The sequence below is a fragment of the Dermacentor albipictus genome, chromosome 1, assembly GCF_038994185.2.
Source record: "Dermacentor albipictus isolate Rhodes 1998 colony chromosome 1, USDA_Dalb.pri_finalv2, whole genome shotgun sequence".
In the NCBI taxonomy this organism is placed as follows: Eukaryota; Metazoa; Arthropoda; class Arachnida; order Ixodida; family Ixodidae; genus Dermacentor; species Dermacentor albipictus.
This window is the reverse complement of record NC_091821.1, coordinates 332,166,232-332,192,057: the sequence shown is the minus strand read 5'-3', so window position 1 is coordinate 332,192,057 and position 25,826 is coordinate 332,166,232. Positions and strand designations below refer to the sequence as shown.

Below are 25,826 nucleotides of genomic sequence, written 5' to 3'. Positions count from 1 at the left end.
AAACTTCTGTCACCTTATTTTTCTGACGTTTGTTTATTTTTCCAGCCTCCATTTCTCTGCACAGATCTTTCCAACTGATCGGGAAGCCCCTTAAAAACACCCCTCCAATAAAACTTTATTTCAGCCTTGTACAAGCAGTGACCCACTACTGTATGTATAGCCAGCCACTGGTGTCTCAAATTGGCCTCACATTTGAGGCAGGTACAGAAACACTTCCCTACAAGATCACTTTTCTTGCAGGACGCTCATCACGCAATGGACAATGGAGATTCTGCAGTGTTACAAGGTACCGTGTAACATTTATTTCTTGGCAGCCTAAGCTTCCGATCCTCTCCTGACCTGGCCCATACTCTATTTCAAACACGCTCACTATAAAGTTGGTCCCCTTTAATGAAAGCATCAATGGTCTCCTTGTTGGCTTCAGTCATGACTGTCTAAGCGCGACTGTTTGAGAGTGATTCTCAATATTTGCCTGGCCATCTTTAAGATAGCCGCCATATACCTGCCCACTTGTCAAGCTCATTCGTACATCACTATACACAAGCTAAAGCATCCTGTCAATTTAGCTGTGATCAATCTGTCATGTAGCTGTCATCAATTGCTGCTAGATGGTAAAAAAAAAAATAGGGCTTAACTATATCTTTTGCAATATATAAATCAAGCAAACAAGAAACGTCCAAGCTTTCCTGTAACCTTTAATACTCAAGTCTTGTCCTTTTAACTCAAATGAGCCCGTGCTGTATGTACACACTGTTAATGCTCATACATAAAAATATATTCATTTGTCAGAACATTCAATATGTCATTCTTTCAAGCAAACAGATGAAATGCTGGAATATGCAGTCAGCGGTATTTTATGTTGCACATCAGCACTATGCTGGTCTAGTCTATCAACAAGTGCTTCACCTGTGCACATGTTATGGCATTCTATTACAGCCAATTGATGGCCTGGTATACTGACAAATGACCCAAGTTGTCTACTTGCTTGGGACAATAGGTGTGTGCTGGCTGCTGTCTTGCCGAGCAGACATGGGCCACTGGGTATGAGCCCGAATAGACAACTTGCTGCTGTCTGACGTAGCAGTTAACTGCTGGGTATGTGCCGCTGGGTCTGAACAGACAATTTCAACACTGTATATGTGATGTCGGAAATGTGTCAATTATTTGTCAATGACCCAGAACAAATGTACCAAGGTGGCACAAGGGGTATACAGCTTTAAATATATTGAAGTGATAGCACTCCATCCGCAACAGACACCTCCCCATAGAGCTTGGCCACTTGATGGATAGCCATGGCAACAAAGTTGCGTCCAATACACTAGGGACATTTCTCAATACTCTTCGTATTTCAGGCAGAATGCTTGTTATATTCAGGCCCCATCGGAATGCGACTGCCAGAGCAGCCAACAGAATCCACAACCTTGTGCTCAGCAGCCGGATGTGACCGAGCCATTGTGGCAGGCAATGCCAGTACTTTGATTCCTCAAACCTGGCACCAGCATGATTAGCATTGCAAGTAGTAAGTTCTTGTATACAATATAATGCAAACCAGTAACAGCTTCTCATTAAATCTGGCAGTGGCGTGATGAAGAAGCAGGCATTGCTGTGGTACTGCTGTTGCTGGGATGGCACTTCTTTCACATAAACACTTATTCTAAAGCCAAACTTTGCTTCCTTAGCTCCCCAACTTGGTGTGGCTGCTCAGTCAGTTTCTCACTGAGTAAACTGGGCCGGTCCCGGAGCTAATGCAATCTGCAGTCTCATGGGTCTTCGTGGTCCCACATGTGGGTGGCAGAGCGTGGGTAATTCCAAGCATATAAATACATGCGTTGTGGGAGTGTGTGGCACTTGTACCTGTGTTGCGGGACCAAAGTGTGTTCTTAAAGTCAAGAAGTGGCTTGACAATCAAGCCCATATTTGCTATGTTGCAAAATACATTGCAGAACACAGTTACTTTTGCATTATTGTGAAGCTAAATGACAAACATCTGCAACAAGAGAAAAAAGTTGAAAGTTCCTTGCGTGCAGTGAAATAGAATACCACTGCACACATCATGCATCTGTTTGCATAGAACTCAATTTTTTTGAAGTTAGTTTATTTCAGACAATCAAATGAAACGATTCAAGACAGCATCCCTTAATGTAGATTCCAACTGCGTTGGATCAACAATAATTTTTTATAAAGTTTATGAAGGCATGAGAGGAACAGCTCTCATAACAACACTGTCATCTTGTCTAACTCACATAGTCTTGGAAGTCCACAGATGCGCCTTTGAGGCAGGCCACGAGACCTGGAAGGCCAGCACCACATCCAAGCTGAAAAAATACCATAGTTGAACTTATTTTGCAACGTTAAGCACAACACTATTCGCACTTCGCGGACCTGAAAGCTCGCTTATTGCTGCAAGACGAGGCATTTACCGTTATTCGTGATCTCATTACCGACTCTGTGATAAAAAGACATACAAGACCATGAAAACACTTAATCACTTGCCTAACTTGACTAACAGCTTCCCACTAAACCTTCAGGTAGAATTACTAACGTATACTTGAGCAACCTACCTCGAGTACTTTGGTATCGTCATCAATGCTCAGCTGGCTTTCAATATACTCCGCCAAATCAATGGAGCACTCCCAAACCTTCATACCACCTTAAAGATGGAATATTTGTTCTTAAGCAGAATGGCAGATTTCAACAGCACTAACCATAAGTAGGCACGAACTTACCTTCATAAACACTGGGAACTATGTCCAGATTTCTTTCAGTCGCCTCAAGAACATCACCCCTGAGAAGGCTTTCCATTTGGCCGCCAATTAGAAATATTACTTTGAGAGATGTCAGGTCTAGCACGCTTCTTTCCAGACTTTCGTGCCGCTGAAATTTTGGAACATAAATTAAATATCCCTAAACAGAGTACCGTGGCGACCGCGCCAGAGGTTCGAACACAGCACGCTGAAAAATTGCGGCACTCACGTTTTCATGCTCCTGCCTCGGCACTACTTCCTCGTAAGGTGCAACAGGTTTGGTCAAGTGTTTGCACTCTGAATTGACATGCTCGCCTTGGTTAAGGTTCGCATCTTCAGCATCCGGTACATCAAATTTGAATGAGAAAGACATATCGGACGGTTCAAGATGCGACAGTGAGTGTCGGGAGCTCACACAGAAAAATCCTGGCACAACGTATACAGCTGACAGCGGGTGAGACTGGCGTAATTCGCACAATTTCTCGATGTCTATACGACAGTGTGAAAATGCGTTAACACAGAATAAACGACATTAATATAAGATAGATCGGCATTCAAGAAAACAACTTGCAACAGCTCGCGGAGCGCGCCATGTTTGTATCGTTAAATTGACCATGCAGTGGCAGGAGCAATTACTAATAGTGTTTCGGTTTCGTTATTGTGGGAAGTCGGTTTCTTCAGGGAGCTCAGTCGATGGTTCGAAAGCGGCATGCCTAATTCCCTAATTCAGTGTCGAGGTCAGTACTAACCAACATTTTTGTACTAACAAGAGTTCTTGGCACTGAAGCAAAATTATATCAAGACGTGGAGACACTAAAGAGAAAAAAAGCTATTTGAGATGTATTTGCAATTAACGACAGCAACTATGAATTAACTTATCGCGCTGCAACCTGGCTGCAACACAAAAACATGTACTCTAGCCGTGAAGGGAAGCTTGATAAGTGAGAATACAAGAAAAAAAAGGAAATAAGTAAAGAAAAGTGTTTTTAAATTTGTTGTACATGTTCTTGCATCAGCGAGCCGTGACGTCATGGATTTTGATGGCACCTGCTTGGGCTTAGTTAATTTATTACCGGAAAAGTTGCCCTGCATGATATTCCAAAAGAGTCAAAGGCTGAACTGAACAAGTTTGGTATCAAGAACCTTTATTGAGGCACAATTCGACCCATATACAAAAAAAAAAATGCTTTCAAATTTGTGACGCCACACTGACGTACCCACTCTAATATTTCGGCGCGAAATTAAAAATAATAACAATAGTTTAACTTTGACCTTGATTTTCTCCTCTTATAATCAACTTGTTGCTGCAAAATCAACGAACGTACAGCTTTGCAAGAATACTTCATCAGACCATGTCGAGGCTGCATTCACCTGCTTGCGCTTCTCCGAGCAGTGGTTTATGGTTACGTACGTGTGGATTAAAAAGAAAAAAAAAAGATAGAAATACCGCATGTGCTCGACGGATGTTCGCCCAGTGTACGACCTCAATTCCCGGTCGAAGGAAAAAACGATAAAATGACTAAGAAAAATAAGAGTGAGGACGGAAGTCCGAGCATCTGCGAGCGAGCGCGCAACGCGTATATACGTACGCCAGCTTGATCTGTTGCCAAGCGGCTAGTATTACGTACGTTACACCCGCGTCGCACTCCTATCCGCGTCTTCATTCTCGTCGAGCGCTCCCCGTCGTCCACTCAACGACGACAATAAACAACAAGACAAGGAAACTGGGCGGGCGTCTCGGTCGGGCGTGTATACGTATTCGCATCTTGACAGAGTGACCGCGGCCCCGTGCCGCCGCACACTGTCGTTGTTTGTTTTTCAAACGTGAGCGTGCTATCTGGCGTTCGGGCAACGCACTATCAGCCGCGGAGCAGAAAAGAAACCACGTCCAAGGGTCGACGCGCTATCCCTTGAAGCCACTTCTAGGACGCGAAGGGTGCGCGCTGGGAGCGTGCCGCCGTGCACGTGAAACGATGCTGAGCGGACGGCTAGCGCTGGTGACTGGCGGAGGCAGCGGAATCGGCCGCGCCGTGTGCCTTGGGTTGGCTCAAGAAGGTGCTCGGGTAGTCATCGCTGACGTCAACAAAGATGCCGCGCGGGATACTCTCCGGATGATGCCGAGTGAGTATACTGCAACGATTCTGCGCTGCAGACCTTGTCAAAGCGTCACTCGCGCGGTTCTGTTGTGCACAGGTCTGTGAGTGCGCAACACGGGCGATCATATATAGTTATGTTATTATGCACCTAATTGAAATATTATGCAATAATTTCCACTTAATTGTCACTGTGACCATAAAAATAAAAGAAATTTCGTACCTGTTCGGGCGTTCGGGTGTAAGTAAGGATTATATGATATATGTGGCTCGTGGGCTTTTAAACACACACACACACACACACACACACACACACACACACACACACACACACACACACACACACACATATATATATATATATATATATATATATATATATATATATATATATATATATATATATATATATATATATATATATATATATATATATATATATATATATATATATATATATACCAGCACCACCAACTGTAATCCGATGCAAAGCCGCGCTATTGTGCACTTGCTAGAGGGAAAAATTCGCCGGTGCTTTACTTTACACTCATGTGGTCGAAAAATTTGGACCGCACTGTACTGTCCAGATTTCAGGACCGCGTTCAACATAGAAATAAAATTTTAAAAATAAATAAGTAAAAAGAAGATGACATTGTTAGTTGACATTTTTACGAATGCCTGCTCTTGCGTCGATGGTTTTCTCTCTGTTTAATATTAGGCGCAATGTTTAAATAAACGAGAAACATTCAGTGACCCATTTTGCGGACATTGGGCAAACACTCAAGTCTACAAGTAATCTTGTACGCACATAATGTCATAATGTAGTAAAGGTCTTTATGATAAACGCGAAGGCGGGATGTGCCTTTCGAGTGCATATATAAAATTAAATTCTAGAGTTTTACTCGCCATAATCATGATCTCATTATGAGGCACGACGCGTAGTGAGGGACTCCGGATTAATTTTGACCACCTGAGTTTCTTTATCGATTCATATATAAGTAACCGGCGTGGTTCAAATTCGCGCGCACGTTTTTTTTTTGTTTTTGTTTTTCCAGCCGACCAAGTAAATTGGCTAGCAGCAGCAGCGGATATAGCAAACCGAAATGAAGAGCATCCGAAGCACAGCATGTACCTGCTTTATCTCAGATAACCGTCAGTGACACTCTCCAGTCGCGCCAATCTGACTCCATCCACATTGTTTGTTCAGGCAACGAAGGATAAGGTTTCTTCGAACCGCGTACCACGGATCCGGGATTTCTTTTGCGTTTTTCTCGGCCTCTTATATTCGTGTTTCTTTTTGATTGGTCTCCAGGTCAGATAAACTAAGGTATATAAGGCAGATAATAGATTGGATATAGCCCCATGACAACCGAGAGGGCGTTAGGCGACAAATACACTAATGACGTACACATGTAGTCATACAAATTAATGATGTAAATTGAGATCAGATTAACATAGCAAAGCCTATAGTACCAAGAGCTGGAAATTTCTAGTGGGCGTTAAGTGAACAACAAAGCGTAGTGGAGTCATAGAGGCTAGAAAAGTGTAGTCGACAACAAGTGAGCGCAGAACTGTGGGCTTAATATATATATATATATATATATATATATATATATATATATATATATATATATATATATATATATATATATATATATATATATATATATATTATATATATATATATTATATATATATATATATATATATATATATATATATATATATATATATATATATATATATATATATATATATATATATATATATATATATATATATATATATATATATATATATATATATATATATATATATATATATATATATATATATATATATATATATATATATATATATATATATATATATATATATATATATATATATATATATATAATACTTCGCATTTGTTCCACCCCCTCCCCTGATATATGCAACATAAGCGTTGTACCCTTTCCCACGGCAATTGCTTTGCCCGCATTCTCTCTCTCACACACACGCACGCGCAACCAACAGCAACAAGCGCAGTATAATAATAATAATAATAATAATAATAATAATAATAATAATAATAATAATAATAATAATAATAATAATAATAACGACAATACACACTATATATAGTCAGCGCTTTTAAGCAGAGCGTATACATCTGCTATAGTTTCATACCTTTCTGAGCGCCAATTTCGCAGTTACAGAGCCAAGCAGCCCATATCTCACAACAGTCACGCAAGTTGTGGGCTATGGACTATGGTATGGGTGACCAGCGCTGAATTAAGCTTCGCGTGCCAGCGGCAGCGCCGAAACACACAGCCTACAGCGGGCGAAGGAAACAGTTTTCAGCGGCACATGCTGCGATTTCGCCGCTCATCTTGCCGCAAATGTGTCCAGCGCTTGACCTGACTAAAGTCCCTGCATCCACGTGTATGGAGGGGCTTTAGACCTGACTGGGCTTCGGCGCGCTAGAACGTAGGATGCGCGTGTACTGCAGGCATCTCTCGTGGTCGTGGGCGGAATTGGCTGGACGCATCGGGTCAAAGCAAAACGTTGATGCAGACTCGTGTCTGTGGTCGTTGAAAATGTGGCGCCCATTTCGTGTGGCCCCCCCTGACGCCCCTTGTCGCAGATGAGACGGACCACCAGTCGCTGCAGGTGGACGTGGGCGAAGGGCAGTCGGTGCGCGAGCTGTTCTCGGCCATCCGGCGGCTCTACAGCTGCGCTCCCACCGTGGTGGTCAACTCGGCGGGATGCCTCACGCACAGCTTCCTCCTCAACACCGACGAGCGGGCCTTCGACGAGATGGTGCGCGTCAACCTCAAGGTACACGAGACCTCACCGGGCAGCACCCGTCGTCAGCCATAGATAGCTGTATAGCGTCGTTCGAGCGTGCTTATACATTGCTATATAATAGCCTGTATCTTTCTTTAACGAGGAAGGCCAAAGGCTCTTTGACAGTCTCATCTCTTTTGACGGAAAAGGCATGCTTTGAATACGCAGCAATTACCATGCGTATGGCGAATCCTTGTGGCATGCGATTACCGCCGTTTTCAGGAAAATTGCTTTCGCTTCATTGCTCGGTTTGTCAAGTAAGTTGCGACGGCGGCGTGCTCGGTATAATATATGTCAAAGAACAGCTAGTAACGCAACCTGCCTCGGAGTCCCTGATTTTCGCTTTGATACGTATAGTCAAAAATGATTTTAAAATAAAAGTTACCTTGCGTATACCTCACTCGAATAATCATCAACTTCCTTGCACGGTTTTTTTTTAGCCAGCAATCCGCATTTTTTTTTTCTCACGTATCGTTTCACCAGCCTCACGTTGGAGGCGAGGCAGGAGATCACCGACACGCCATATCCCACCGCTCATTCACATGGTTGATTCGTTACATAGCGCAAACCCGAATTTCTGGCTGATTGCTTGCAGGCACATAAAAAAATGCAGTGGGAAATCAGCGTTCGTTGTTATGTTACACTTATGACACCAGGAATGCAAACAGATAGTCGGGCGTGGTTCCTACGCACAGTCTTTATCAAAAGTTTCGAGGCCACTCCATGAGTGCAATATATCTGTTGCATGCCTGTAGTATCTAGAGACATTCTGCAGCGTTCCTGTAGCATATGCCTGGCGCTCCGAAATGATGTGCTGCAAAGCGCAGGGCAATGAGGACCACGCACTCTCTCTGGTTCTGGCTTTGAATCAATGAAAGTAGTACACGGGTTACATAGGGCGGTCAGCTGACAGACCTGGTTCCTCGTTCAGCTGGTAGACTTTTTGATAAAGATGCCTTCTTGTAACCCTTAGCGCCACGTAACAAAGTGTTCTATACTCTTGCGCAGGGCACTTTCCTTATCACCCAAGAGGCAGCCCGGGAGATGATGGCCGACGACTCCTCAAAGAACCAGGACCGGTCAATCGTGAACATCTCGACCATTCTGGGCAGCACGGGCTTCCCCAAAATGTCGTGCTACGTGGCTGCCAAATCTGGCGTCATCGGCTTCAGCAAGTCGGCCGCGCTGGAGCTCGCCCAATACGCGATCCGCTGCAACACCGTTCTGCCGGGCGTCACGGACACGCCGCTGCTGTCTCCGCTGGACGAGGAGACGGTGCAGAAGCTGATCCGTCGCTCGGCCATGCGACGCGAAGGGAAGCCCGAGGACATCGCCAGCGTTTGCGTGTTCCTCGCGTCGCCCAGGAGTTCGTACGTCACCGGCGCCGCCATCGAAGTCACCGGAGGCCTCTCGGCATGAGAGCCATCGTCCGTATCAGCTGCACCTATGAACGACTCACAGGCTGGCGAACACTGATGTGGAAAATTATCTTATGGAGGAGGATCCTCTTAATGGGGACTAAGATAAGCTATAGCTATGTTTACGACAGCAATTAAGGAGCGCAGTTTGAACTGTTTGTACGTCTTGTCGCAAAAAGAAACTAACAAGTATACACACATGGCAAAGAACCACAAGGGCGCAGCACTGCTTGAACTGCTCTTCTCATGGAAAACTCACAGACAAAATCAGTAACAAAGCGCTTCCGGCTGCCCTTTCTCTTTTGCATTTTTTTCCCTTTTTTACAGCACATAGTGCCGACATCTCTGAAAAGTGGGCAGAAGAGTAGGAAGGGAAGGGCAGAGCCGGGGAAAGTGAGAGGCCAATTTGAGCATTCCAGATTTCCTGCTTTACGAGACGCGAGCGCATAAAGTTGGCGGGAAGTTAAACGCCCATCGGTGCATGCAAGTTTAACAGATGCGTCAAAAATTATTGGGGGCATTCGTACATTTCGAACTGAGTTTCTCGAATATTCTGGTAAATGCGCGTTAGTTTATGTGCGAAAAAAAAAGAAACAGTGAGCACGCGCGCACGCATATCCCCATATAGACCTTCAAGTGGCCCAGAATTTCTTCGTTCTTCAGAAAAATTTCCCAGAACACAAGTAAGTGCGGACTCGTTACTGCACGCATCATCACACAGCCACATAAGAAGCTGAAGCAAATTAAAAACATCGACCAGCCATTGAGTTCCTGTTTGAACTCGCCTCGGAAATTACACTCGAAAGCAAGAACAAAAGTGCTTATGGAAACAAAATATTGTTTGTATATTAAAAATATCTTAAAATATCGTATTTAGGTGAGACAACCTGGGAGAACTCATAGCATACTTGGACGTTGTAACGAACTCAATGAAGAGATAACGGCCGTTCGCTCAGCACTCTACAGCTACATCCTACAGCGTAGGTGAAGGGGCAAGTGATGCGAATGGGACAACATTTGTCCGGTCGAAACGGGACCACCTGTTCTGTTGTCTGCGCTGTTCGCATGTTGGACATAAACCAAGCAGCAGGGGCGTAGCCAACCAGAAAACAATCCCTGGCTACATAATTCCTGGCTACGCCACTGCCAAGCAGTGCTTTGTCTACAGTATGCTAAATATGCACATGTTAGAGTATACAGGGTGTTTCACTTGATTTAAGCCAAACTTTAAAAATATGCAAATGCTACGTAAACAATTTACGAAAGTTATACTGTTTGCCGTTGCTTGGAGATACTAAGATAAAATTTTCATTCTGCCTAATTAGATAATTAGTCTTGATTAATCAATCAACTTCTCATTTATTATAATTAGATGAAAAGTGTAAAAGATAAAATTGCAGAGAAACGAGAAACAATCCCGGTACAGCTTTCTGTTGCTCACTACATGCTACATAAAAGTTTTTCCGAGCGTGAAAGAAGCCCGCGAATACACGCACAGTGCCTCGAGCGGCCAGTCGCGCGATATGGAAAGCTGTATTGGAAGTTTTTCATGTTGCTCTACAATTTTCTCATTGACTTTTTTCATATAAATATAATAACTGAGCATTGGATTAATTAATACTAATTATGTAATTAGGCTGAATGCAAGAGATAATAATCTGAGTATCTCCAAGCGACGACAAACAACATACATTGCCTTGGTCCGGTCCAACAACGTGGCATTTGCTTATTATTAAAGTTTTACTTAAGTTACGTGAAACACGCACCTTGCATGCAATATGCCGTATACTTCAGTTCCCAACAGTGCCTGAAAAAAGGCACTCACAGACGACGATGGATTTCGACCTTGCGCCATCCTCCTTGGAAAAGTACGAGACAAGCAATGGATCACATTTTAGAAGGTAAACCTGAATTAAAAGTGGTCGACGACTTAGTTGCACCAGGCGGCCTTCTAAGACTTGAGTTGGAGACCACTCTTTAAAGAAAGAAGTAAGGAAAGAAAAAACCGAGGTGGTGGTCCTGACATTTACTTTATTTCATTTTGAATTTAGTACATCTAAAAAGTAAAATTATCGGTTTTAACGTTTTAAATGGCATACTTTTCAAAAAAATGAAGCGCCAACGGTTACGGAACACTAAGAAGGAGCAAAAAACAGGACAAGGCGCTACTTGCAACTGTTTATTGAAGTAAAAGGTGGCTGATTATATGCGCATGCTCATACTAGTTGTGCGGATACTACTATATACGCATATTAGTTGTGCGGGACGCCGTAGTGGATGAGTGCGGGTTAATTTTGAAAATCTGGGGGTCTTCAACATGCACTTCAGTTAACTGCACGAGCAAATTCACATTTTGCATCCCGGCGGCCCATCGAAATGCGGCAGCAGCAGCCGGGCATCGAACCCGCGTCCTCGTGCTCGGCACCAGAACACCATAGCTGCATAGCCACCGCAGCAAGAATTTATGACTGAGTACTCACTGCCTCATCAAGTCGTCACGCTCGATCAACGTATGTAAGCTGCGGTTTTAATGTGCTTTCGCCAATCGTGACTACGTTCTCAAGGAACTTCTAAAACTGTCTGTAATGTCCATGATGACAATAGTTAGGTTAGATTATTCATTAAATTTCGGGGCATGAGGACGCGAGTTGGATCCCTGGCCACGGCAACCACGTTCCGAAGGGGACGCGGTGCAAAACCGCAGGTTCAATAATCAAAATTAATCGGAGGTAAGTTAAACTCTAATACTCAATTGATTACAATTATGTATTCAGAAGACGACATCACACGTAACGTGGCACATTTCACACGTTTGAAAATCTAAATTTTCCCGCGTTAAGTTTGCAACAGCGCATTTGCAACGTTGACACTACAGATGGAAAAAGGGAGAGAAATAATTGTGAAAGTTAATTTTCTACAAATCAGTGAAAAAGACAAAGGATTGGAAAAGATCGAGAAGGACTGCGCAAACATATGACGTCACGACTTCATGTTTGGTTTCATTTTTATGCGGTTACGGCCAGTTTTTACCGCGCGGCGCGGACTTGGATCGCTTGGAGCAGTGACCCTAGCTTGGAGCTGTACGTGAGGTGAGGTAAGGGGTAACGAGCGTAAACTTATCATACATCGAGCATGTCGTAGATGTGTACGCACCCTGTAGCAATATACATACGTGCCTGCACTCCGTGTCGATTCGAACTTTGCACTGCAGGAAATAACTTTTTCCTGCGTTCTACCACCTGTGTGACGGCGCTTTCAACGACAGCGCCTACTGCTTCTGATGGCCGGCATCCAGCAATTGGCAGGGCGCTTAGCTCTGGTCACAGGTGGGGGCAGTGGCATCGGTCGCGCTGTGTGCAAGGCCTTGTCGCACGAAGGAGCGCGCGTTATAGCTGCCGACATAAACAAAGAAGGTGCAGCGACTACGGTCAGCGATTTGCCAGGTGGGTACAGGAAAGAACCATTCGTTTCCTGCTCATAGTTGTCACATTTTTGTAGTGCGAGTGGTATTCACCAGTTTTAACGCCATAGCGATAAGGGCCCTGTGTCGCAGAAAATGCGGCGCCCAGCGTACGTCGGCTATCTTTTCGAGAATAATCCTTCCGAGCCACGCATACCCAAGCAAGCACGCCCTCCGTGTTGAGCAAAGAAGTTACTGCACTAATTGAATTTCTCAAAGTCAAATGCGCAGAAAAATCTTAAAGCACGACTTACACACAATCTACAGACATGATAGCGCCGAATTGTAATATGAATATGACAGAAAACGTAATTCTCTTACGTGGAAACTCGAACACAAACCCCGCTTCCAGCGTTTCTCACATTTATACACCGGCACACCCGGTTCCTTGTAACACCTCCAGATGGCGCTCGCCTCCGCGCATCGCCGCCCACGTAAAAGGCCGCGTTTCTACCAGAAAGCATAACGCTTGCCGCCAACGTTTATCGGTAAACATTACAGTTACATAAGCTGCAGTTGCCAGGAAGTGTGAGAAGCAGTCGCGGATCATTGAATGCTATCGTGTTCCGCTCTTAAGGTGACGCTTAAGCGTCCTGCAAGTTTTTATGTTTGTCTCACGCTTACAGGTAAAATTCAAAAGTTGAAAGTGCGATGTCTTGGAAGTAAGGCCTGTCAGCATGTGAAAAAAAAGTACTTCTGATGAAAATAAGTGATGAGTGCAATATAGACAACACCTTGACATTCATGTTTTTGTTTTGCACCATTGATATTGCGTTAATGCCTTTGCAAAAGCTTACTCTTTATGTTATTAGTAGGACCTTGAACATTTCGAGAAAGCAACACTTGGTTTGTTTGATTCACCTGCACCACTGTGAACCAGTTCACAGCAGTTCAAGAGAAGTTCAGAAATTGTGCAGCTCGATTTCTGCAGTGCAGGCACAGCATTACACTCTAAATGAATGCCAAGGTGCAGACGTGGTGCAGGCGTTATGTTATGTCCGACTAGTGTGCTCGGAGTGCTTATGTTTGAGAGGTCCTGAACTGCAGGTATGATCCGTCTTCTGGGGCTTAAACACACCGCACTTGGACTAGACACATCAGATGTGCGTAAGTAGGGTATTAAAGGCGCCCACACCCATGTGTGCGCTGTCTGCTGTGCTGCTGCTTTGCATCTCTATGCCTGCACCAAGTCGGCACCAATAGTGGAGTGGGTGCAACAAAATCATGAACCAGCCCTGCACCTTTCCTGCACCTTTTGAAACAAATGGCATGGTTCAGTGGGTGCCACCGTTGCACCACTGAAACAAATGGCAGGGTGCAGCACCTCGTGAAGTGGTTCAGGAGGTGCAGGCAGATCGAACATACCTGCTGTGAATGCTGATGCATGCTTGTTTGCATATGCTCTCAATTAGCATTTTGCACATCTCATTTGATACATAGGTGGGATAACCATTCACCTCTTACGGTGATGGACTGAATACCAAGGGTATAAAGGGAAGTTGAGGGAGGCAGAGGATTGAATATGGAGCAGTGAGGTCTGAGTTAGCATTTAGAGTCAGACAGTTTTGTGTTGTTAAATGTAGTCACATTGTTAAGCTTATTTGACCATCCACTACTCAAATTTTAGCAGATGTCATGCTAGTAGTTATGATCACTAGTTGTATTTGACTCTTGATGCGGACCAAGCACTACAGCAAATAAATGTTTTCTCTCTCTCTTTACTGGGAGTTGTATATTTTCTAATCTTTGAGTTTTCCTGTGTGAGCAGCATTGTTTAGCTTTGACATGGCGCACTGTGATGTACGTAGCATGTTGTACAGTTTCCAGCCCTGGTGTGTAACACGCTCTGCTAATTCATTTCTGGTGTTTATCACCAGTTTTTCGGTAGTGCACATACTTTCATGGGCCCATAATATGCCCTTACTGGAAATTCTCTGACACCAGGGCACTTTTTTATTATCTTACTGTGAGAGTTCAACCTGTCAAACTCTGTATGCCACAATAGGCTTTTATTCTTCGTATAGGCTGCCCTTGACCCCTGTGTCATATGACCCTGTCATGGCATTTAGATGAGATGAAATAGTCACTAAATAAACTAAACATGCAGCCACCTTTTGTTTAAAGGTTCCCATGAACATCGTGCTCTAGAAGTGGATGTTGGAAGCTCTGAATCTGTGTCGTCACTGTTTGCTGAAATCAAGAAGGCATACTCTGCCCCAGTCAGCATTGTAGTCAACTGTGCTGGTATTGTCCGAGACTCCTTCCTTATGGACATGACTGAGGAAGCATTTGATGAAGTGTTGAAGATCAACTTAAAGGTAATACTGAACTTCACTAATATCCAGGCATTCTAAAGACTGCACTAGCCTGAGAAACCTGATCACAGAACTAATTATTTCTTCCTGTGTGCACAAATTCAAGTTCTTGCATTAATCTTGCACATCTCATTTGATGCTTATATGGTATAACCACTCGCCTCTTATGGTGATGGAATAAATATGAAGGGAGATAAGGGCAGTTAAAGGCGCCGAAGAATCAGATATGGAGCAATGTTACCTAAGTTTGCATTCAGAGGGTAACAGTTTTCTCTTAGATGTAGGCACACTCCCAAACTTATTTGATCTTTTGCTGTCTGAATGTTAGCAGATGTCATGCCAGTAGATTGCAAAAGTAATTTTTTAAGCTTAATTATGAAATTGAAAACATTTATGTTTTGCTATTTGAAGAGTTGTCACTCTGAATTCATTGTTTATTTAGGTATATTTATTAACTGCATGGTACAGCTGCCTTGAGTATAGCTAGGTTACAGTGAATTAGAATATTTGGGCAGTCTGGCGACTGAGTCGCACCTTGCCTTATCATGCATGTCGCGCAGTGTGCTGCTTGTAGTTACAGTGTTGCCATTGCTAGCTATTGAAAGTGCATAGAAAACCATAGCTCTACCAATAGCCAGTATGTGGAGTATGTGTCTGGTCGAAAGCCAGACATGCATTGCAGTCTGGCCGTGCTCCAGCACTCGATGTGCTTTACCATGATGCACCTTAAATGGAAACTGACCTTGGCAACGTTTAACACCCAAACTCTCTCGAGTGAAGCTAGCCTAGCAGGACTCTTTGAGGAACTATCAGGCATTGTTTGGGATATCATTGGCCTTAGTGAGGTTAGAACTGGTGATGCTTATATAGTGCTGACAAATGGCCACGTCCTCTGCTATAGAGGACTTCCAGATAAGAAGCAGTACAGAGTAGGATTCCTAATCCATATAAGGACATAGTGGGCAACATTGGCGAACTCTACAGCAATAATGAGAGGAGAGCAGTAGTTGTAATAAAACTGAAGAAGTATAGATTAAAGGTAGCACAAGCCTAGGCTCCAACCTCCAGTCATGATGATAATGAAATAGATCGGTTTTATGAAGATGTTGAATTAGCAATTAGAAAAGTACAAACTCAGTGTACTGTAGTAATGGGCGACTTCAGTGCAAAAGTGGGGAAAAAGCAGGTTGGTGAACAAGCAATTGGCAACTACGGCATCAATTCTAGGAACACTCGAGGAGATATGTTGGTAGAATTTGCTGAAAGGAATAAACTGTGAATAATGAACACCTTCTTCAGAAAGTGTAGGAAAAAAAAGTGGACCTGGAAAAGCCCTAATGGCGAAACAAGCAATGAAATTGATTTCATAGTTTCTGCTGATCCCAGCATAGTGCAGGATGTAGAAGTGTTAGGTAGTGTAAAGTGCAGTGATCATAGGCTAGGATTCACCTCAATTTGAAGAGAGAAAGAGCAAAATTGGTCAAGAAGAAACAGGCCAACCTACACGCAGTACAGGCCAACCTACATGCAGGAAGGGTAAAAGCAGACCAATTCAGGCTGGTGCTTGCAAACAAATATGCAGCCATATGACAGAGAGATGAAGGGGACGTAGAGGTAATGAATGAAACCGTAACTAGGCAGGCTTCAGAAGCAGCAGTTGAAATGGGAGGTAAGGCACCAAGGCAACCAGTAGGTAAGCTCTCCCAAGTAACAAAGGACCTAATAAAGAAATGGTAAAGAATGAAAGTGTCCAACTCAAGTGATTAGATAGAATTTGTGGAACTAACAAAACTGATCAACAAGGAGAAAATATGGGATATTCAAGATTATAATGTGAGAAAGAATGAGAAAGCAGTAAAAAATGGATGCAGTATGAAATCAGTGAGAAGGAAACTTGGCATAGGGCATACCAAGATGTATTCAGTGAAGGATAAGCTGGGTAATATCATCAGCAATCTCGAAGATGAAGTGAAAGCAGCCGAAGAATTCTATATTGACCTGTACAGTACCTAGAGCAGCCACGACACCTCGATTCGAAGTAGTAATGAACAGGTTACAGAGGATCCTTCTATAGCTTGTGATGAAGTTAGAAAGGCCTTGCAAGATATGAAATGGGGAAAACCGGCTGAAGAAGATGGAATAACAGTCAATTTAATTAAAGACAGAGGAGACGTAATGCTTAAAAAAACTGTTGGCCCTTTATACGAACTGTCTATCGACTTCAAGGGTCCCAGAGAACTGGAAGAATGCCAACATTATACTAATCCACAAAAAAGGAGATGTTAAAGTATTGAAAAATTATAGGCCCATTAGCTTATGTCCAGTATTATATAAAATATGCACCAAGATAATCTGCAATAGAATAAGGGCAACACTGAACTTGTCAACCAAGGGAACAGGCTGGTTTCAGGAAGGGATACCCTACCATGAATCACATCCATGTCATCAATCAGGTAATTGAGAAATTCAGGGAGTACAATCAGCCTCTCTGTATGGCTTTCATAGATTACGAAAAGGCATTTGATTCAGTAGAGATACCAGCAGTCATAAGGCATTACATAATCAAAGAGTACAGGACGCTTACATAAATATCTTGGAAAATATCTAGAGATTCCACCACTACCTTAATTCTCCACAAGAAAAGTAGGAAGATACCTTTAAAGAAAGGGGTGAGACAACGAGACACAATCTCTCCAATGCCATTCACTACGTGCATGGAAGAAGTATTCAAGCTATTAAACTGGGAAGGCTTAGGAGTGAGAATCAACAGCGAATATCTCAGCAACCTTTGGTTTGCAGATGACATTGTCCTGTTCAGCAACACCGGAGACAAGTTACAACCAATCATTGAGGATGATAACAGAGAGAGCGTAAGGGTGGAGTTGAAGATTAATATGCAGAAGACAAAGATAATGATAAATAGCAGGGCAAGGGAACAAGAGTTCAGGATGGCCAGTCAGCCTCTAGAGTCTGTGAAGGAATATGTTTACCTAAGTCAATTACTCACAGGGAACCCTGATCGTGAGAAGGAAATTTACAGAAGGATAAAAATGGGTTGGAGTGCATACGGCAGAAATTGTCAGATCCTGACTTGAACCTTACCATTATCATTGAAAAGAAAGGTGTACAATCAATGCATTCTACCGGTGCTAACATATGGGGCAGAAACTTGGAGACTTACAAAGAAGCTCGAAAACAAGTTGAGGACCGTGCAAAGAGCCATGGAACGAAGAATGTTAGGCATAATGTTAAGAGACAGGAACGGAGCGGTGTGGATCAGAGAGCAAACGAGGATAGCCAATATTCTAATTGACATTAAGAGAAAGAAATTAAGCTGGGCAGGTCATGTAATGCGTAGGTTAGATAAGTGGTGGACCATTAGGGTTACAGAATGGGTACCAAGAGAAGGGAAGTGCAGTCGAGGATGGCAGAAGACTAGGCGGGATGAGGAAACTAAGAAATCTGCGGGTGCTAGTTGGCATTGGTTGGTGCAGGAAAGGGGTAATTGGAGATCACAGGGAGGGGCCTTCGTCCTGCAGTGGACATAAAATAGGCTGATGATGATGACTTTAACTAGCTAGCATTTGTGGTGCCACTGCTACTGGCAGCACAAAATGCTTCAGGTGGAGTGGCGCTTTCATGCCACTGAAAGCAGTTTTAGTACACTCTAGCTAGGTAGTTCTCATGCGCAGTTTCGGTCAGCTGAGAGGACAGGCTGGTTTCAGGAACGAATATTCAAAAATGGATCACATCCATGTAATCATTTAAGAAATCTGAAGCACAACCAACCCATCTATATGGCTTTTGTACATTACAAAAAGCCATTCGATTCACTAGAGCTACCAGCAGTCATGGAGGCATTGCATAGTCAAGGAGTTGAGAAATCGTGTGTAAAGATCTTATGAAATGTAAATATTCCACAGCTATCGTAATTCTTACTGATTGAGAAAGAGGCCAGGCAAGAATATACAACCTTTGCTCACTGCATGCTTAAAGAGGTATTCAAGCTGTTAATCTGGGAAGAATTAGGAGTGAGGATCAAAAGGGAACATTAACAGAAGCCTACTGCTTGCAAATGACATTGTCCTGTTCAGCAATGCTGGAGATGGCTTGTAACAAATAATTGAGAAGATTAGCTGAGAAAGTGTAAGAGTATATAGGTTTGAAGCTTTATATGCAGAAGACAATGACAGTGTTCAATAACCTAGCAAGGCATTTCGATGAAGGCAAAATGCGAATACACCTGTGTACTTAGATTTAGGTGCACGTTAAAGAACCCCAAATGGTTGAAATTTCTGGAGGCCTCCACTACACCGTGCCTCATAATCTGAAAGTGGTTTTGGCACAAAAAACCTCATAATTAAATTTTAGTGACCTAGCAAGAAAACTTCATGATTGGCAGTCAGCCTCTAGAATCAGTGCAACAGTGTTTATCTAGGCCACTTAGTCACTGGTGACCCAGTTCACGAGAAGGAAATTTTTAGAACAATAAAAATGGTTTGGAGTGCATATGGCAGGCACTAGTAAGTCATGGCTGCATGCTTTCTGGTATCCCTAAAAAAAAAAAAAGTATACAGTTATTGCATTCTACCGGTACTAACATGTGGGATAGAAACTTGGAGGTCAACAAAGAAGCTTGAGAAGAAGTTAAGGAATTCACAACAAGTTAAGAGAGTGGAAGGTGGTGGTGTTGAATAGAAAGCTTAGAATGGGGGTAGCCAATATTCCAGTTTAGGTTAAGAGAAAAAATAAGTCAGACAGGTCATATATTTCGTAGGGTAGATAGCTGATACTCTATTGCAGTTACAGAATGGGTGCCAAGAGAAGGGAAGTGCAGTTGAGGATGGCAGAGAACCAGGCGGTGCGATGAAATTAGGAAATGTGCTGGCATAAAATTGTGTCATGTGGCACAGGATAAGGGTAATCAAAGATTGCTGGAAAAGGCCTTTTTCCTGCAGTGAACATGAATAGGCTGATGATGATGATGCTACAACTACTCGTGTGTGTAGCAGGACCAAGCAAGCTGCCATATGCCCATTGATTTGGATTTTGCAGCAATGGTACATGTTCTGACTCCAGTAGAAGAAAACTCACTCTTGACTTTGGCTATCATTACAACTGTCTGCATCATAAGCCAGCTGGAGTCAAAACCTTTGTTCCTGTGGTTAGAATACTTTCACATTGCATTCGGTCAAGATTTTTGTCTGGAGGCAGGCAGGGCACCTACTTTTTATTTTTAATTAAGTTAGAAGGATTTATTATACTACAGTTGTGCAGGGTACAGAGCATGAATAACTGAAAGAAAAGAAAGGAAATGAAGAAATAAAAGAAAAGTGTACACAGAACAATGTGCACATAATAAAAGTGCTTGTGTGATGGTATCAATATAGGACAGGGTGAAGGCACCTTAATGGAACATCATATATCTATAGACATAAATTTCCTGTACAACCATGAGGAGAAACCTTATGAAACAAATAAAGATGAAACAGTTGATAGCAGTATGGCCTGCATGTTCATGAATGGCCCAAATAATGTGTGTTGCTCATCCTTGTTCTTATTTCAGGGGACATACCTTGTGACCCAAGCTGCTGCTCGGGAAATGGTCTCGTCTAATGTGCCAAATGGAGCAATTGTGAACATTTCCAGTATTGTGGGAAAGACTGGAAACATGGGTCAATGTAACTACGCTGCTTCGAAAGCGGGCGTTGTGGGTTTCACGAAGACAGTTGCTCTGGAACTGGCCAAGCATAATATCCGTTGCAATGCCATCATGCCTGGTTTCATAGATACACCTATGGTTGCTACTGTTCCAGAAAAAGTGATGTTGAAGATAAAAGGAAGAATTCCCATGGGACGCTTTGGTAAGCCAGAAGAGCTGGCTGATGCAGTGCTTTTCTTGTGCTCTCCAGCCAGCTCCTATGTGACTGGTTCAGTGCTTGAGGTCACTGGTGGCTTGTATATGTAGGCAGGTGACATGGTTTATGTTCCTTGTGGCATGCTAGGTGGTGGATTATGTGCAGATGTGTTAAGCTTTTATTTCTGCAATGTTGTGATGACATCTTTTTATTGTTGTTGGAGAAAGGCGATTGCTAACAGCTTGTGCAGATATGTACACGCTTAATGAGGAGTGAGAAAAATTGACAGCAGATTTTCAGGGACTCCCTTCTCCTTAGAATGGAAGTCACATTAAGCAGTTATAGCTGAGCACTGCTTGCGGTTCAACTTGCTCGCATTTCACTTGCTGAGGCACTGCAGAGAAGTGCATCAATTTTGTATTTTTGATAAGTGACGTGAGTGACACAGTGAGCTCCAATATGACAAAGCCTGGTGGAAGTGCCATCACACTGCACTTAGTCGGTTATGTAGCAGAGCGAGCCAGCACTCTGGCTTTTGCTGCTGGCATGAGCATATTGTGCATGTGCACTAGCATTTCCACTGAGAGGCTGTGCACAGAATGTTAGGATACACCAGTCTCAGTGCAGCGAACTGTGAGTGGAGCTCCATTGTAGAAAGGTCAGCGACACTTACCTACTTGAGAAAGCATGTGAGCAAATAACAGAATTTTTCAATCTCAGAAGTCTTAAGAATATTGTGCATGGATATCAGTAGCAGTGACACTGAGAAGAGTAGGAGAAGGTAATTACATTTGTTAGTTCCTAAGGAACTGAGACCTCAGCCCAGGCCTCCTTGGGTGGTATAGGAGCACTGGCTGAGTGCATTCCTTATTTACTGCACCAGCAGGACTGGGCAACTAAGAGCGATGACAATAGTGCATTGTAAGAGAGTGAAGATGTCAATAGGAGCATGTCTGCAACATGTAACAGGCTTCTACAATAGTTTATATGCTAATATGCGGAAGTTTTTAGCTCTTTTAATGTTACACATTCTCATGAATTATGGCCATTTTTGGAGGGAACAGTAGGGGCACATACCAGAAGCTTACAGTGGAAAACTGTTACAACAAGTGAATGAAAAAATGTAAGAGGTAAAAAGGAGGATGTATGTAAGGAATGTGTGCAGTATTATGTCAGCTGGAGAGTGATAAGCAACAATCTATGCATAGTTGATGAGACAATACATGGACTGCAGGCAGCTTAACTTTTTAACTCAACTATGTGCATTTAAAAACAATAAACTGCAGGTTGTAGGAATTTACTGTGACAAACAAATCATATCGATCAATCACTTCAATCAATCAATCAATCAATCAATCAATCAATCAATCAATCAATCAATCAATCAATCAATCAATCAATCAATCAATCAATCAATCAATAAATCAATTTGTGTTAAATTGCAAATTTGAGCCGTATGCTTGTACACTGACAAGTTACTTAGCACTTTTTATTACACCCCTTACTCAATGCCCTGTCAAGGGGCCTGTAAGGTATGTTCAGGTATGTAAGTGTACTTGACAAGTGCTAATGTGTGCACATTGTTGCAAAGTATTTACATACAGAGTCCTTATGATGACATTGCTGCTGGCTGCAAGCCTTGTCTGAGCCAACAGCTGCTATTAGAGTTTCAGCATGTCCGGTATTCTGTTATATGCAAGCAGATTGGGCAGATTGCTGGGTGAGCGGAGTAATAAATGTGAGCGGCCAGATTGGTGGTGTAGAGCACAACCAACCAAACACAGATCTAATATTGTAGTAATCAAGCTTAAGGCATGTTAGAAAGGCCCCTCGCCAGACCCCATAGCAAATTTTGTTTATACACTGAAAATTGTTACTTGTCCTCTAAGGAGCGTTCTACTGCAAAAATTTTTCAAATTGACTCATTAATAGCCGAGCTAGAAATATTTCAGTTCTGCGAACCAATGATCTCAGAAGGCGAGCTCCATTGCAAAGCGAGACACTCTCTCCACTTGCCTCGTCTAGCCTCTGCAAGCGAAATTCCTTCTCTGCTTTCTCCCTTACCGGACCTCGATGATTGCGTGACGCATACGTCACAGGCCCCGCCTTCATTTTTTTTCTCCTCGCTTGTTTTTTTTTCGGCGCTGTGCATTTTTGCTAATGGCGCCGCGTGTGAGCTGTTGTGATTCTTTAGTTTTGTGCAGCATACAGTTTTGCGCAGCGTACGATTTTGCGCGCTGTGCACAAGGACTACCGGTATAATTCAGCGCTACATGAATACTGAGGCAAACACAAGTGGACTGCATAACATGATCGCGTGCTGGAACATGGTAGAAAGTGGCATAGTTTTGGTACCTGTGCACGTGACTGCATGAACGGGGGAACAAGCAGACGAAGCGGAAGTACATCTGTCTTGCTTCGGTGCAAAGAAAAAAAAAATGCAGTCATTGTGTTTGTGTTTTATTTATTCTCTAAACTTCAGTTCATCAATTCAAGCAACAGATCATACAAATAACAGATGTTGCCTTGAACAATTCTCGAAGTCACATGTCTCGATGATTGACGTCACAATGCGGGCACGAATACGTAGGCGCAGGGACGCGAGTAGGTCACTGTCCGGCTTGGAGCGCGGTCACCGCGAGGGAAAGGGAAAACGGCATTTGGATTGAAATTTCAGACCTTTCCACAGCCCGTAGCGATGTAATACGTTGCAAACATGATCGTTAGCATGCATTGTGTGCTCTGTGCTAAGCTCGAAATGGCCAGACCTGGTGAGGGTCCCTTTAAACACTTAAAAAGGCGATATGTTCACAATTATGCCACTGCCGAAAATATACACCAGCAATCAAGTCGAATGCACTTGGTCAGTGCGCGGACTGTGCATAGTGGAATACCGGATACACTAAAACTCTCTATGAACTCACCTTCTACATGTCCATGGCTGCTAATAATAATATATCTTCAGAAGTGCTTCCTGATCACTCGTGTTGATTTGGCTTGTTAAGAGAGCTATCTATCTGCTGCAGTATTTTTCATTACAAATGGAGTACCTGTGCCACTTGTCTTTTGCAAATGTTAACTGACATTATATAAGCAAATAGTGGGGCTATGACATGATGTTTGTGCATCACAATATGGTCTCCAGCTTTTTATTTAAGATATTTGGCTTCTGGTGGTACCTCATTGCTGTTTATGCAGGTGTTTTTGTAAAAGTTCAGTCAAACTGACTCTTCCCAAGATATTTTCTCTTTTTCTTCGTTTTTTGAAATTTGGCACAGAACATATGCTGAAGGAAAAGCTCCTTCATTTTGATCAAATATTGCAACACTTTCAGAGGAATTTCAGTCACAGTGCAGAATGACCAAAGGCTCCTTCTGCATGTGAAATTAAGGACCAAGAGATGCGTACTTGCAGTATGAAAATAAAATATCTATCGCATTTCAGTTAAGCTTGCTGCTGGTCTTTACACATTTTGTCTTGTCCGTTTGGTACTAATGAAAGTGACATTGGACATTTGGCTGCTTGGTTTTTAGCCAGCTCTTTAATTGAATCGTGGCATGGAAGCTCTTGATAATGTTCTTTATTGTACATATTTATATACAAATGTAAGCAGTTTGAAATAGAGAACATGTAAAATATTGGTCATGCTGCACAAGCACCTGTGTTCAGTGTTGTTAGGATTGGGGGCTCAATCCCATCGCTCGTGGTCCGTTGTCAAGATTGGAGTCGGGCATGAATTAGAAGGTAGCTGGCCCATGCCGTTGTCCAACTTATCCACGCTGAGGACGTTGATGAAGGGAAGGACTGCTTCTCATCGAGAACGAGGATTATGGGTTTATTTACAGTATTTATGTCAGTCTAACATGACTGCTTGAGAATGTACATCAGTCTAACATGTCTGCTGGAGAGAGAGTGTCCTGAGCAGCCGCACAACCGCAGTTTATAAACACTCGGTCCTCCCCCGATACCCAGGTGACTGAAACGGCTGCCCAAGCACCATGGGTGAGTTGACCAGGCACCATAGGGGAGACGAGGCACCGTAGGGGAGGCGACCCGGCACCGTAGGGGCATTTATTCCCCGAGCTGCAGCGTGCCCGCCGGCCGCCCATTGTCTGGCGTCTTGGTCGGCGCATGGGAAGCGGTGTCAGTAGACATTCCCGCGGCTCAGTGACAATAGTTGGTCCGCCAAGCCCATTTAGTCACAATGGCGACTTCGTCAAACTTGGCAGCCACGGAGAGTTGAGGACACACGTATTGTTGTTCACACCTAGTCAACTTAGTCACGCCGTGGCTAGAGGTGTGCGGCGACGCTTCAGGAAAGTTGTCGCCACAGTCGCAACTGGCCGGCAAAACTTGCACTGCAGCTGGCCGTTCTTAACAGTGCCCAGTATTCACAATGCTTATTTGAATTGTTAGCAGTTAGCATTGTGCTCTGTTGTGTGACAAGACATTTAATATATTTACTGCCACATATTCATATTAAAGGTCATTGAACCTCAGCTGCCGATTTTAGCCTCTGCCTTAGCCAGATTTGAGAATAGGGAACCAAGGTAAGGGGGTGCTATCGACCTGACATAAAAAAGGATGCAAAAGGCGGGCAAACGAGCTTGAGTGTTTGGGTTTATAAAGCCACTTGCGGACGCTATATCATTGCAAAAGCTCCTTAATAATTGAATGCAATTGATGAGCCTCACTGCTTCACAACTTGGTTCTGTGTCTTGTTTCTGTTTTGTTCATGCACCGCAAGGCAGCAGAGGAGGAATCTTTTATTTTGTGCTCGCGTAAGGCAGCTGAACGTCGAATGAGCGCACAAGCAGCTGGGTATTTTAGCTGCAGCCGAAGGGATGTCGGCTCCTCGTGCCACAGCTGGCGTGACGTCATCGCGTGCACCAACCAATCCTGGCGCAGTGCCCTTCTCCCTGGTGCTGCACTCTGACATATAAGTAGGGTGGATAGTGGCTAGAACTGGGAGGTGTGAAGACCGCGGTCATTTCCCTTGCCGGGAAGTGTCGTCTTGCGCGATCCCTCTGCTAGATCAAGATAGGGCGCTGTGGTTGAGGACGCGGGGATTGGTCAGCTTTCGAGAAACGCAAGAGGCGTTTGAGC

The 25,826-nt window shown here is 43.4% G+C and overlaps 3 protein-coding genes across 5 annotated transcripts in view; 2 read left to right on the top strand and 1 right to left on the bottom strand.

Moving 5' to 3' along the window:
• The window catches only part of LOC135909964 (histidine protein methyltransferase 1 homolog), a 33,588-nt gene extending 30,093 nt beyond the window's left edge, over window positions 1–3,495 (bottom strand). Inside the window, exons 1-4 of one of the 2 annotated variants that reach the window (XM_070531683.1) lie at window positions 2,974–3,495; window positions 2,727–2,874; window positions 2,562–2,650; window positions 2,244–2,315 (exon numbers count right to left, since the gene is read on the bottom strand). In XM_070531683.1, the coding sequence (XP_070387784.1) occupies window positions 2,244–2,315; window positions 2,562–2,650; window positions 2,727–2,874; window positions 2,974–3,117 (453 nt within the window). In that variant the 5' untranslated portion in view covers window positions 3,118–3,495. The remainder of the gene's footprint in view (window positions 1–2,243; window positions 2,316–2,561; window positions 2,651–2,726; window positions 2,875–2,973) is intronic. The other variant, XM_065441967.1, reaches the window with a different exon arrangement.
• An 879-nt stretch (window positions 3,496–4,374) lies between these two features.
• LOC135909955 ((3R)-3-hydroxyacyl-CoA dehydrogenase-like) lies at window positions 4,375–9,303 on the top strand. The gene is made up of 3 exons (XM_065441960.2): window positions 4,375–4,865; window positions 7,467–7,660; window positions 8,678–9,303. The coding sequence occupies exons 1-3, from the start codon at window positions 4,718–4,720 to the stop codon at window positions 9,086–9,088; spliced, it is 753 nt and encodes a 250-aa protein (XP_065298032.1). The 5' UTR covers window positions 4,375–4,717; the 3' UTR covers window positions 9,089–9,303.
• Window positions 9,304–12,035: 2,732 nt separating this feature from the next.
• Window positions 12,036–24,168, top strand: LOC135909942 (estradiol 17-beta-dehydrogenase 8-like). Of its 2 annotated transcripts, none has more exons than XM_065441949.1 (4): window positions 12,036–12,181; window positions 12,299–12,530; window positions 14,672–14,865; window positions 20,429–24,168. In XM_065441949.1, exons 2-4 carry the CDS (start codon window positions 12,368–12,370, stop codon window positions 20,828–20,830), a joined length of 759 nt encoding a protein of 252 aa, XP_065298021.1. In that variant the 5' UTR covers window positions 12,036–12,181; window positions 12,299–12,367; the 3' UTR covers window positions 20,831–24,168. The 2 variants fall into 2 exon arrangements, with proteins under 2 accessions (XP_065298021.1, XP_065298027.1); XM_065441955.1 differs by having other exon boundaries at window positions 12,111–12,176.
• The last annotated feature ends 1,658 nt before the right edge of the window (window positions 24,169–25,826 follow it).